Here is a 13,924-nt window from a genome sequence, read left to right on the forward strand (position 1 = left end):
ACCCAGAAATATCATCTTCAAACAAAGCTGATGGGGGCCTGATATTTACTGATAAATCATTCTCATGGGAAAGAAACATGACTAGGCCTAATATAGAGCCTTGTGGAATACCCTGTTATATTATTTTCCAGTCAAGGATTCTTGCATTATTCTCCTAAGTATGAACATTGTATCAGTTCTAGATAATTCACGTAAGAAGAGATTAAAATATTTTACTTTTTAATGACTGGTGTTTAATTAACTCTACATCAGTTATAATTTATGCATTTTATGTTTAACATCCAGTTCAACACCTTGTTTTGTATCTTCATAGCCTGTATTAAAGACTCCTCAGCAAACTCCCATCTTACTTGCGTGACGTCTTTCAATGGCAAATTTGTAGTATTAGCTGTAATCTGTAGGAGCTTTTCAGTGTTTATATAACATCATTTAGCAGAAATTTTCATCTTCCTCAGTTATCCTATTTCTGTTTACTGATATTTTATGTTCCATAATTATATTTAAGTGCAATGACTGAAATACATAATAGAGTTGTTTCTTCAAAATGCATATATTTGCAACTTTCAGATCTGAAGACACTGAAAATCAGCACCTGACACAATTTCCTACAAATGAGTCACACTTTCACAAAGTAGCTATTGTTGGTGCAGGAATTTCTGGTCTTGCAGCTGCAAAAAGTCTGATTGAAGGTGGGATTCAAGATATTGTGATATTGGAGGGTAAGTACCTATGCGTAGCCTCTTAGTCAAAACAAATACCATAGTTTGAAATAAGAAAGAAATAGAACAATGGACTTATCTTAGATAGATGTGGTCAGCACACTTCATACAAGAAAAAACTGTTAGCTGGTAGAATGGATGACCTGTGTTTATCTTTAGGAAATGGAATTCTTAGTACTGACAATGGACACATGTAAAACCTGAAACAAACATTCCAGTTTTCAGAATAGATAGCTCCTTCCTTGGGTAGGAAAGAGGGATAAGTTTAGGAAGATTATAAAGCAAGTAGTGAAATTTTTAGTGCTGCCGATAGACACATATAAAAGTAGAAGCAATTATTCCAGCTTTCACAACTGATAGTTCCTCACCCAGGGAGGAAGATTTGAAAAGAGGGGCAGATCACCCACACATCAGATTGAGAGAAACACTTATGTTGTGAGGAGAAAGGGGTGATGAAAGTGAAGGAGGACATCAGAGAGAGTGGAATTTCGAAGATAATGCTATGGTAAGCATTATGCCAGCCTCATTCCAGACATGATGAAAGACAGAGTGGGAGGTAAAAAAGAGTGAGAGGAAGAGAAATCAGAACTTGGGAGTATAATGGAATTAAGAACTTGAAGGAAGGCAAAAAAGGAACTGGAGAAAACCAAAAGTTGTGTGTGTGTGTGTGTGTGTGTGTGTGTGTGTGTGTGTGAGAGAGAGAGAGAGAGAGAGAGAGAGAGAGAGAGAAAGAGAGAGAGAGAGAGAGAGAGGTGGGAGGAGGGAGGGTGGGGAAGCAGTGAGCGGAGGGCATGAAGGGAAAAAAATAAAAAATAACAAAGTAAAATAAATTTCTGAATAAATAAATCTTCAAGACAGTTATTATGTGGCCATTCATGTGCTCAGCCTGTTTAAAAAAACCTGCTGTGCAGTGACCACATGCCAATTGATAAACAAAATGTGTGATTTCAGATGTTGCCCTGCCTTTCATGTCATGGGATTTGCTAATGATGAGGCTAGAGTAAGTGGTAGTGAATGGGTTCATGGGCCAGGTTTTGCAACAGGATTGACTGCAGAACTAAGAACCTTAAAGTAGGGATTAAGGTCTGGGATTACGGTTATACAAAAATGTTCTGAAGGTTAGGATGACAATGAAAGCCAACAATGGATGGTGTGTGAAGGTTATCAGAAAGAGTTGATCTCATTTCAGGACATGACCCTAGAAAGTCATGGCCTTAACTGAGTAATGTACTTAGGCATATGAGGGCAGGATCACACTGTGTTACAAGGGTGTTGCTAATAAGTGTTTTGGAAGTGGGAGCTGTATTTGTTGGAGGGTGAAGGAGAAACTTCCTGGCAGTTTTTTTGACAAGGTCTGTGAGGTAGTTGCAGGATAGGAAAGCCTGGAAGAGCTTGTCAGTATAGGTGTAGAGGATTTGTTGGTGGAACAGATAAGTTTGCCACAGGTGGCTAAGCTATAAGGAGCATTTGATGCGGAATGCGTGACAGCTGTCAAAATTGAGTTACTGTTGTTTATGGTTTTGTTTTAAACAGACTGAGGTGTGGATGTAAGTGGTACTGAGATGAAGATCAATGCCAAGGAAGTTGGCTTTGGGTTTTAAATGGAGCAGGTTAATTTGAGTTGGGAGAAGGAATTAAGCTTTTACAGAAAGTGTAAGTTCATACCACAAAAATGCCATTGATAAATTTGTGCTAAGTCAGAGGGTCCAGCTTATGGGTCTTGAGAATGCTTCTTTGATGTGGCCCACGAAAGGTTGGCTTAGGATGGGGCCATACTGTTTCGCCTTGTGGTTAATGTACTTCCTGGTTTGTTTGTGGCTTGGCTTCAGATGTAAAGCAGTAACAAAAAGGGATGACGTTGGCTAAGGTAAATGAGGTTTTAGGTTGTCTTTCAGGTGGCAGAGGTAATGTTCTAAGACTGAGAAGGCATATGTATATGTCATGCTGGTGTAGAACGAGGTCACATCAACAGTGAAAAGGAGGGTTGCAGGTGTGATGAGGGTAGTAATGGATTTGAGTTGTTCCAGGAAGTGATTGGTGTCTTTTATGTAGCATGGGAAGCCACTGCCTGATGCATTGGAAGTGCTGGTCTACCGGATATGGTGGTGTGGTGTCGATATAATCACAAGTTCTTTGGACAAAAAGTATGTGATGATTCAGTCTGTTTATGTGACTTGTTGTATATACACATGTAGATGCTTGTACTTAAATATACATCTGTATCAAAATATAAAGTGGAAGTGTTTGATTTCGGGATGGTAACCAATCACATTCCCACACTGGCTACGGTAGTTCTTTACTGTATTTTGGGATATCGGCTGTAACTGCTCTAGGCAGGGTTTGATGCTCACTCTTTTAGCATGGTTTGGAATTAGTTGGTGAAGAGGTACTTTCATTTGAGGTCATGGGTATAGGAGGTTTAGTATCAGCACTGACAAAGATACTAAAAGAGGCAAGATCTTTGGCAATGACAATGTGATTGAATTTTGGTGTTGAAGTGAAGGTTAGGCCTTTGGAAGGAGACAGTGTGATTGATATTTGGTGTTGAAGTGAAGGTTAGGCTTTTGGAAAGAATGGTTGAGAGGTGTAGGAAAGGAGGTATTTGAGTTGATTATGGCTATGTCTGAGCTAGGGTGGGGGATGTTTTGTGACTGGGAGGTTAAATTTGGAGGCCTGGCTAGGCTTGTTGATTAGGAAAGAGAACGGAAGGGGTGTCGCCGGTGACGTAGTAGATGATAAATGCAGGAGAGGAAAAGAGGAACACAACGTTACCACTTAAGAGATATTTGCTTAACAGCGTAGATAGCTTGCAGTGGTGGTTTGGGGTATTTTGTTCCAGTTTGCAGCTGTCTTCAAGAAGAGTTACACAAAGTGTGCTAGAAGGTCAAAGGACTGAAAGGTGGATGATTTTTAATAGAGCCAGCAGCTGTTGAAATTGGTAGTTGGTGAAGGCAGCTTATAGGTCAAAGACAAGGTGGGCAATGGTCAAGGGTTGCTCAGTTTGGAGTTTAAAGATGGTTATGTGAACAGGTGAGTTGTAGCGAGAGAAAGGAACTTTTAAAGTGATGCCTGTAGGTGCAATATTTCATACTAGTGCAAAGATCTGTGCAACTTTTACTAATGAAAACTCTATATTTAATTTCCTGTGAGTCAAAATGAAGGAAGTCAGATTTGAAGATGCTTGTATTTTTTTTTTTTTTTTTTTTTTGGTTCAGTATAAGGCATAATATTTACAAATTTATGAGATCCTTTACAAACAATTCATGCAACTCCAGCAAATTATCTTTCATTCATGGTTGTCAGAGTTTACCACGCTCTAGTACATGTAGGTTAACAACAAAGAAATACTTCAACAATTGTTATGTTTCCCCTTCAGCTTCACAAATTAAATTACAACATATGTAATCTTCAAGTTAATACTTCTATGAACTGAAATGAGCACTAACTCATCACTGAATTTCACATATTTTCCAGAAAATTTTCATGGTTATTCCAAATAGATCCTTGCAAGTGTCTTTTACCCTATAGCAGTTGTAGGGGAGTTTTGAAGCTAACTTGACTATTGCCAGCAGAAGCTGTTCAGACAGGTGTGTTGATTTGCACCCTACAGCTCACCAGTCATGCCGCACTCAGTCCAGAGTGGAAACCTTGTCCATAAAAATTGAAACACAGCATTAATAATCCGAATACATGAAATATCAGTCATAAGGAGTGATATATTTGCTAGCTTATATCACCCTACTTATGGTAATGGTACATAATAGAGAACACCATTTTCAGCCTTGAAACATTGCTGTTACTTTGCACTAGTGCTCTCACAAACCCATTGAAAGGATGAGAGTAATCTTTGATATCATTTGTGATTCTTATAATACAATGGTGTTTTTTCTGAGTCTGGCTCCTAAAAATGATATCTGAACAGTATATACTATATTTTGATTCTCCAATGAAGGTCCATGAATATTAAATAATAAAACATTGTGGTAAGTACTCAGAGAAGAATATTCTACCTATCTAGCCACAGTGATAGAAGCACAGGTTGTAAAAAATAGAAAAATTTGTTTTTGCAGGTAAAGGTGTCTTTAACTGACAAAAGAGAGGGCTGGAAAAATAAGACTAATGAGGGGTTACTCCAAAAGTAACACCAGATCAAGCAGACATGTTAGGATGAGCAGTTTATGTACATCCTTTCTGATGGGATAATTCTGTTGAAAAATACAGTTAAAACTGAAAAATAAGGTGAAATGATGTTAAGAAACTAATGGTCAAATTTCATATATATAAGTATTCACAAAACCTAGTCCTTATTCTGATATGTCAGTATGTATACTCTTTAATGCTGTTTGTGACAAGCAATAAAAATAAATCTTCAGAGATTTACAAACCCATTCATCCTTAACTTAATTTTACAGATAATGAATCATGTCTCCAGGTGTAACTAAGAGGTAATTTATGTGTGAAAATAACTGTTGGGAGAAAGTAACTAGAATAAAAGTAGGGAATACTGCAACCCTATAAGTAAACAGTGAATGGCAGCTATTAACCAAGTATGATTCATTAAATTAATTGATAACTTTAGTCTCCTAGTATGTACAAAAATAAAGAATAACTGTAATTATATAATTATGAACTGTTAAATTCATCATTGTATCAATTACAGATCATTCACTATTCTCTGTTCTAGACCATTGCTTCATTTTGTACTTGGATTGTTGTTGTTGCATCTTTATGGCACTCAACATTGTGGTCATCAGCTCTCATTGTACTTGGAGACCCCATGGTTTTCCTCCCTTTGGTTGATACACAAGAGCAAACTTTGGCAAGTCATGATTTTCCATTTGTAAAGTGTGTTGACACCGTCATTATCTATAGTTTTGTTTTATCATTCATGGTGAAGATCTTCAGTTTTCATCAAATTGTCTTGCTTTTCATGCAGTGTAGAATTTTAGCACTGTTAACTTCTTTTAAAAATGTTATTTCAGGTTCCCTGACTATGGGATTTGTCTTCATTTTTTGTATTCATTTTTTGCTACCGTATAAATAGCCACAATGTTATAAACTTTGTTATTTTTTTATAGAGTGTGAATCCAGAGTTCTTCTAATTATTGCCTACTTTCAACAAAAAGTTAGTTAGTTTCTTCTTGATATCCTTTCTGCAATCATATGTCATTTTGCTTATGAGGATATACAGTGTGCTCCTTCTTCTACTGTTTCTGATCTTTGCCATACAACACAAATCCTTTTTCTTCCTCTGTCATTGTAGTGTACAGTCATTGTTCCAAGTGGGTAACCAGATCTCTGTAGCTCAGTTTTGGACGATGCTTGTCATGATATCAGCAAGGAAAAGAATGTTGACTAACGTGTGAGCCTAGCGTAGATGCATAGACTTCAGAATCAAGAATGAATTTCCCTCGTGTATGGCTCTTCCCATACAATGTTAAATTGATAACTACCAAATTAATGTTGGTTTAGGTCACTGATATTACAACAGCTGGCCGCATAAGTCACAATTAACCAAAAACATACAGTCCAGAGAAAAGAATATGGAAAGTGTAGTAGCCACCAGAAAGATTGCGGGTGGCGCACATTGGCACGGTGCGTCACGGACGGTAGTTGCCGCAAGTAGAGTCCCGTCCACCAGAGGGCACGCGAGAATTCGGACGCGACCTCTGCCGGCATGACAACAACAACAACAACAACAACAACTCCGGCAGCACGGGCCGTGTCCAGTCAGTTAACATCGGGCATGCCTAGGACACAGTCCCGGTCTACGCTAAGTGAAGTGCGACGTAAACATGAACAGTGTTACTACACAATTGCGATGAGTAGGGTTGTTCTTTCGCGTGTTGTGTCGTTGTTCCGGTTTCGCAGCTTCTCCACGGCATGGAGGATTTGGTGCGAGTTTTGGTTGCGCAGCAGACGGAACTCATGGCCACCATGAAACAAGTGCTTCCGGCGTTGCTCTCCACGCCGTCTGCTCCGGCGCCGTTCCCTCCTCCCTTTCCCCCCGTATGACGAGACGGCGGAGGATTGGGACGCATATGAACATCGCCTTCGGCAGCATTTCCAGGCGTTTCATGTTGCCGACACGGAGGTATGTCGTGCTCTCTTCTTGTCTTGGATATCTCCCTCGCTGTATCAAGTTTTGCGGCAGCTAGCGCCGTTGCAGGAACCCTCGTCCTTGTCTTTTGACACATTGTGTTCATTGCTGTCTTCATATTATCGCCGCCGCACGCATGTTGTGGCGGCTAGGGTCGAGTTCTATCAATGCAAGAAACAGCCCCATCAGTCTTACCGGGCGTGGGCCGCTACCCTGCACGGTCTTAGTCGCAAGTGTCATTTTGTCACAGCGCAGTCTTGAGAGTTGTACGCCCACGTTATGGTACGCGACATCATTGTTCGTTCGGCCCCTGATAGGGAGGTCCGGCAATGGGCCCTGCAGTTAGAAAACCCTTCCCTCGAGGAAGTCCTGTCCATTGCTCAATCGTATGAAGTCTCTCACGCAGCAGGTCAACAGCTGGAAGCGTGGTGTGACGTCGCGGACGTTCAGGGCGGCGCGGCCGCGTCCACTGTGTCAGGGGTGGACGACGTGCGAGCGGTACAATCCGGCCATTATGGCCGCTCCCGCACGGCGCATAAACAGAATTCCGGCCGCCGGCCCCTATTGCCGTCCTGTGCGTCGTGCTATTTACATCATGATCGGTCAGAGTGCCACCAGCGTTGGGCCGTTTGTCACAAATGTAATAGAAAAGGTCACATTGCTAAAGTTGGCCGCTCAGCCTCAAAAGAATCGAAGGAAGCAGGTACAGAGGACATGGACGTTGACATTCAGGAAGTTTCATCGGGCCAGGCTCCCGACGCATCGGCACGCTAACTCTTTATTGAGGTCTCGGTTAGGTCGCGCCAGTTACAACTGCAAGTAGATACGGGCGCAGCAGTTTCGTTGTTGAATGCACAAACTTATTCCGACCTTGGATCGCCCCCGTTGGCTCCAGTTTACCGGTGTCTACACGGTTATGGTAAACAGTTCATTTCCCTACTGGGTCAATTCACTACCGACGTGACTTACAAATCAGTCACTCAGCCTATTACTTTTATTGTTGTCAGTGATGCGAGCTCAGCTAACCTTTTTGGCCTGGATGCCTTTCAAGCTTTCGGTTTTTCTATCGCTGACACCATACAGTTAGTCTCCAAAGACGTTCCCTATCAATCATTGGAATCTTTGATCTCCGACTTTCCAGATATTTTTGAGGAGGGCGTGGGGCGTGTTTCAGATTTTGAAGCTCACTTAACGTTGAAGGCGTCGGCTCGCCCGCATTTTCTACGCGCGAGGCAGATCCCCTTGGCTCTCCGCCCTCAGGTAAAGGAAGAGCTAGACTGGCTGACAGCCCTAGGGGTCGTTCTTCCCATTTCTTCCAGTGAGCGGGCTTCGCCCTCGTTATTGTAAGGAAGCCCTCGGGAAAATTACGTCTTTGTGGCGATTTCAAGGCCACCATTAATTCCCAATTGGTGGTGGACACCTATCCTTTGCCTCGTGCTGATGAATTGTTCTCCTCCGTGGTGGGAGGCTAATATTTTTCGAAAATCGATTTGTCGGAGGCTTATCATCAGATGCCACTTGATGAGGACTCCAAACGGTTGGCGGTCGTCACCACCCCGTTTGGCCTTTACCAATACCAACGGTTGGCCTTTGGAATATCCAGTGCCCCGGCGATATTCCAGCGTTATCGTGAGCATGTCACGTCGACAATTCCTCATTATATTAATTACCTGGATGACATAATTGTCACAGGCCGCAGAATGAAGGAACACTTGCACAACCTTCGCACCCTCTTTCTCAAATTCAGGTCTGTGGGCTTGCGTTGCAACCTGCATAAGTCAACCTTCTTTCAACCATCCATTGAGTATGTGGGCTACACCATCTCTCGGCACGGTATCCAGCCACTAGGAAGTTTGGTCCAAGGTATCGTCAACCTTCCTCGGCCCGCTTCGCTGAAAGAGTTACAAGCTTTTTTAGGCAAGATAGCCTATTACCAGCGGTTCATTCCCATGGCTTCCACTATAGCCCACCCCCTGTACTGCCTTCTGCACAAGGGTGTTCCTTTTGATTGGTCGGCTGCATGCGAGCGAGCGTTCACCTCGTTGAAGGGCCTCCTCACGTCAGCCCCTTGTTTGGCTACTTTTGACCCCCATAAGCCGTTGGTCCTGGCTACAGATGCTTCGCAGTATGGGGTGGGGGCAGTCCTGGCCCATCGCAACACAGATGGTTCCGAGCAACCACTGGCGTTTGCATCTAAAACGCTTAGTCCCGCGCAGGCCCATTACTCCCAGGTGGAAAAAGAGGCTTTGGCCATTGTCTACGCTGTTACCAAGTTTCATCCTTTCTTGTATGGCACGAAGTTTCAGTTAATCACTGACCATAAGCCGTTAATATTGTTATTTGGCCCCGCCTCTCAGATTCCGGATAGGGTGGCCCACAGACTACAGCACTGGGCCTTGTTCCTCTCTAAGTACCATTATGACATTCATTTTCGCCCTACAGGACAGCATGCCAATGCCGACGCTCTTTCCCGTCTTCCGGTGGGCCCGGATCCTTCGTTTGACCGAGAGGAGATTATGTGTTTTCATTTGGGTGTAGCGTCCCGCCAAGCGGTTGATGGCTTCCGGATCACTAGTTCTCAAGTCGCCAGGGAAATGGCAGCTGACCCGGTTCTCCGGCAAGTAGTTCGCCTCATTCATCAGGGGTGGTCATCCCGCCCTCCGGGCCGGGGCCTCGGACCCTCTTCGTAATTATTTTCTTCTACGGGTCCGCCTCTTGGTCTTGGAAGGCGTTCTCCTTCTGGCTACCGATGATACAGCTCCTCGCGTGGTTGTTCCTGCAAGTTTACGACGGGACGTCCTCACATTATTACATGCGGGGCACTGGGGTGTTTCCCGTACTAAAACCTTGGCTCGCAGACATGTGTACTGGCCCGGTATTGACAGAGAACTGGAGCAATTGGTGGCCGCCTGTTCCCAGTGTGCGAGCCAACAGGCATCTCCCAGGGCAGCGTTCTCTTCATGGCCGCCGGCAACCCAAGCATGGGAACGTGTTCACATCGATTTTGCGGGCCCGTTTCTCAATGGTTTTTGGCTCATTGTCATTGATGCTTATTCCTGATTCCCATATGTGGTTCGCTGCTCCTCAACCACTTCAGAAGTTGCAATCCAGGCACTAGCAAAAATCTTTTCTGTGGAAGGTCTGCCAATCACCCTGGTCTTGGACAATGGACCGCAGTTTATTGCGCAGACCTTCCAGGATTTTTGTAGGCACTTCGGTATTCGGCAAGTTTGCTCTCCCCCCTTCCATCCACAATCGAATGGGGAAGCCGAGCGCATGGTGCGCACATTTAAAACGCAGATGAAAAAGTATGTGCACGAATTTCCTGCGGAGGAAGCATTGACGTTTTTCTTGACGGCATGCCAGACCACACCAATGGGAGAACGCAGCCCCGCAGAGCTCCTCCATGGGCGTCAACCTAGGACTCTGCTGCACCTCCTCCGGCCTGGTCCTCGCCAGTCTTCACAAAACGGAGTATTTGGCTTTCCACTGGGTATGTTGGTCTGGGCCATGGGTTTGGTCGCAATCCACGTTGGATACCAGCGGTGGTCCTGCGCCGAAATGGCCGCCGGCTCTATACCTTGCAGGCAGGGGACCGGGTGGTCCGTCGTCACCAAAATCAGCTACGTCGACGTTTGGGCACCCACCCTCCGCCCTCTCGGACACCGGCTTCCCCATTGCCGGCACCTGTGTTGGTTTCACAGGGGACATTGCCTCCTCTCCCCGCTGTGACTCTGCCGCACTGCGATGGTTCTCAGCCTTGGCAGCCTCCAGTAGCTCCAGCACCGGCATCGCCATCATTCGAGATGCCCCAGCGAGAGCCGGCCCCCCTAGCAGGCCCGGTTTCTCAGGAGGTTGGTTCGCCTGTGGTCGTCCCTTCCCCTTCGTCCCCGCCACTGGGTCTTGCACCTCCCGGGGTGGAACAGGATCCAGAGTTCGACAGCTTGTTGCCCGTTCTGTCCCGGGCTCCGGTTGTGGGACGACGGGGGCCTCTTCGTGTGGGTCACTTCCAGCCGTATTCGAAGGTTCCGGCTCGAGGGTTGGCAGATCCCTTCGACTCCGGCCTTCCAATGGATGTGGAGGTCATCGCTCCTGCCCGACGCTCTACCTTCCGACGCAGTGGATCACAGTGGCTTCACCCCCCGAAGGAGGAGGAGTGTAGTAGCCACCAGAAAGATCACGGGAGGCGCACATTGGCAAGGCGCGTCACGGACGGTAGTTGCCGCAAGTAGAGTCCCGTCCACCAGAGGGCACGCGAGAATTCGGACGCGACCTCTGCCGGCATGACAACAACAACAACAACAACAACAACAACAACAACAACTCCGGCAGCACGGGCCGTGCCCAGTCAGTTAACATCGGGCATGCCTAGGACACAGTCCCGGTCTACGCTAAGTGAAGTGCAACGTAAACGTGAACAGTGTTACTACAGAAAGGAAAAACTGGGTTTCAGTTTCAGCTTCTGTATGAAATCAAGCTGTATATTCTACTAAAAAAAATAAATTTTCCTGTTACATGTAAAATGTGTTTTATACATTTCTGTTTGGGAACTGTTCTTTACAGCACAAGAGTATGCTGGTGGCAGAATCTGTTCTGTGCCAGTTGGTGACAGTTACCTAGAAGCTGGAGCACAGTGGATCCACGGGGAGAACAATCCAATATATGAGCTTGCTAAAAGTTTCAATTTACTGTCTGATGTTGTTTCTGCCGAAGGTTTAGGTATGTTGCAAAATATAGTTCTTGCCTTTAAATCTATGTTTAGCTATTTATTGATAACACAAGATTTGATAAAGAAGTTCCAGAAGGCCGTAAACACCATTAGATTACAGTAAAGCAATAATGTTTTCTGCTAATGAAATGTACAGGTAGATTGCTAAAATTTGATCTCACTAGACAGGGAATCCTTTCCTGCTCCCACCCTATTGAGATATCTGTGTGATCAGTCAGTGACTCAAGGCATATTTCCTGATTCATGGAAAAGCTGTTATGTGCTATAATAAGTACCTTTTTTATCATTGACGCACATTCATTGCTGACACTAGAAAGACCATGTAATTCTTGACAATTTCTTGAAATTAGCTGAAATATTGTTTTAGAAGCTGTTATTTAAAATATCATAGCCATAAAATGTAAATTTTTGAGCATTTCCAGTTGTAAAACTGTTATCATTTTCACACTAAGATTTTACTATTCTTTGGTGTGGCTCCAACTTAAGTAGTTAGCATAAAACATTTTAATTTATACACCCAGAAACAGTTCACCTTTTTAACGATATCTTATCAGTGGGTCTAATCCATCACATGAAGATCATGCAGCTTTCTTCCATATGGAACACTGGCTGAAAGTCACTCTTTTACACGTAGAGTAATTTTCTACTGTGTCCTCATCTTTAGGTACTGGAATTAACTTGCAAGTGACAAATGACCTACATTTATCGTGAGATTGAGCCATAAACATATAATGATGTTCCAAATATTATATCAGTATTTTTCATTTTCGTAATAGTAACAAGGAATAAATGTTGATGTTTATAAATTTTATATTTAGTATGTATATATTATGTCTGATCTATAAGTTGCACTTATCTATGAGAAGTGAGTTATCCACTGATCAATTGGTGATCCAGTGCTTTGTCTTGTAAACCACTGGAAACTGCGACAAGAGCTTGGTGTCCTACAGTGCAAGAATTCAGAGCTGTGCTCCAGACAGTGTTGAGCTCAGTGATAGTTTGGAGAATTTGATCCTCTATTATCTCTTTTTGGATAACTTCCAGTTCATAATTTTGAAAGAGAATGTTTTATAGTTGTATACCATTGGTGCAATTAAAACAAAAAAAATTCAAACCAGGTTTTGACGTGATAGATAATGCCTCTGCCTTGTAAGTGTTTGCCTCACTGGGTACTATAAGCAAAATTTACAGTCATCTTCATAATCTCAATGGGTATTCTTTTGTGGTAGCCTGCTTGACATGCAATGCTTATGTGGATCCCATTATAACAATTTTCATTCTACAGCTGTTCTGGCCTCTCAGATCTCTGACACTTCTACTGATATTTAAAATACAATTCAAGATCTACAGATGTACGTAATACCACTGGTGTGGTATTATTTTTCTCCATGTAGTCAGCGTAAAATAGGAGTAATGCTCAATAAAGAAAGAGATAGTTTTGTGGAAACTTGCAGAGTAAATATGACGTGCATCTTGTGGTGAAGCCATTCAGTGATCATATTTGGTGTAAGCATAATCAAAATTATTCATTTTATCATCAACTTGCTAACTGCAGCAAGGGAACAAGTATCCTGGCTAATTGTAAGTAAAGTGTGTTATACATTAAATATTGTGGATTAACTTAGAAAAAACCATGCACATTATAATTTGTTTGTTAGAGTCAAAGGTAGATATTACAAAGGCAAGACAAATGAAATATTTATTTACAGTCCTCAACAATGTGTGTTCTACAGGTCAGTACATAAGGGATGATGGAGTTATACTAGATACAGATGTGGTGTTTGAAGTTGATCGAGTTGTGTCAGAGATTCTCGAAGAATGTGAAACCTTTGTGTCCAAGTCCGGGAATGTACCAGTGTCAATTGGACATTATTTGCAGCAAAAGTTCTCTGACTACCTGAAGAGATGTCCATCAGACACAGATGAAATACGGCGTATGAAAGAGGAACTTTTTGACTGGCATATCAGGTACTTGTAATGTTTTCATTTATTTAGTAATGGGTTTGTAGGAAGAAAGCCCGTACTTTTATGGCATGTTAAAACTACGCAGTTTTGTGCCTGGATATTAATTCGTGGACTAAATCTATTCTATCTCGTTCACAGTTTTTCCTTGTATTCCGTTCATCAGATTTTCCAGGCTTTTTTTGGGAGAAAAATCAAATACCAATATTGATATGTCTACATTGTTTATTTCAACTGTATTTCTGAACCTTGTCATTTTGTGAGATTTTACTTGATAACAGTCTGTGACACTAGTGAAAATAAAGTTTAATTAACACTGAGGTACGTAACTGCAGTATTAGATATAAAGATTTTTCCATGCTGCCTCTAAATTGATGTCAAGAATATGAAATAGATTTCTCTATAGGAATAATA

General features: G+C 42.9%; 1 protein-coding gene across 3 annotated transcripts in view; it reads left to right on the plus strand.

The window, feature by feature from the left end:
* Nucleotides 1–13,924, plus strand: part of LOC126468312 (uncharacterized) — a 136,767-nt gene that overhangs the window by 86,896 nt on the left and 35,947 nt on the right. For all 3 annotated transcript variants that reach the window (XM_050096541.1, XM_050096539.1, XM_050096542.1), the window contains exons 10-12: nt 568–719; nt 11,383–11,538; nt 13,282–13,516. In XM_050096541.1, the coding sequence (XP_049952498.1) occupies nt 568–719; nt 11,383–11,538; nt 13,282–13,516 (543 nt within the window). The remainder of the gene's footprint in view (nt 1–567; nt 720–11,382; nt 11,539–13,281; nt 13,517–13,924) is intronic.

The sequence above is a fragment of the Schistocerca serialis genome, chromosome 1 (genome assembly GCF_023864345.2).
Source record: "Schistocerca serialis cubense isolate TAMUIC-IGC-003099 chromosome 1, iqSchSeri2.2, whole genome shotgun sequence".
Lineage (NCBI taxonomy): Eukaryota > Metazoa > Arthropoda > Insecta > Orthoptera > Acrididae > Schistocerca > Schistocerca serialis.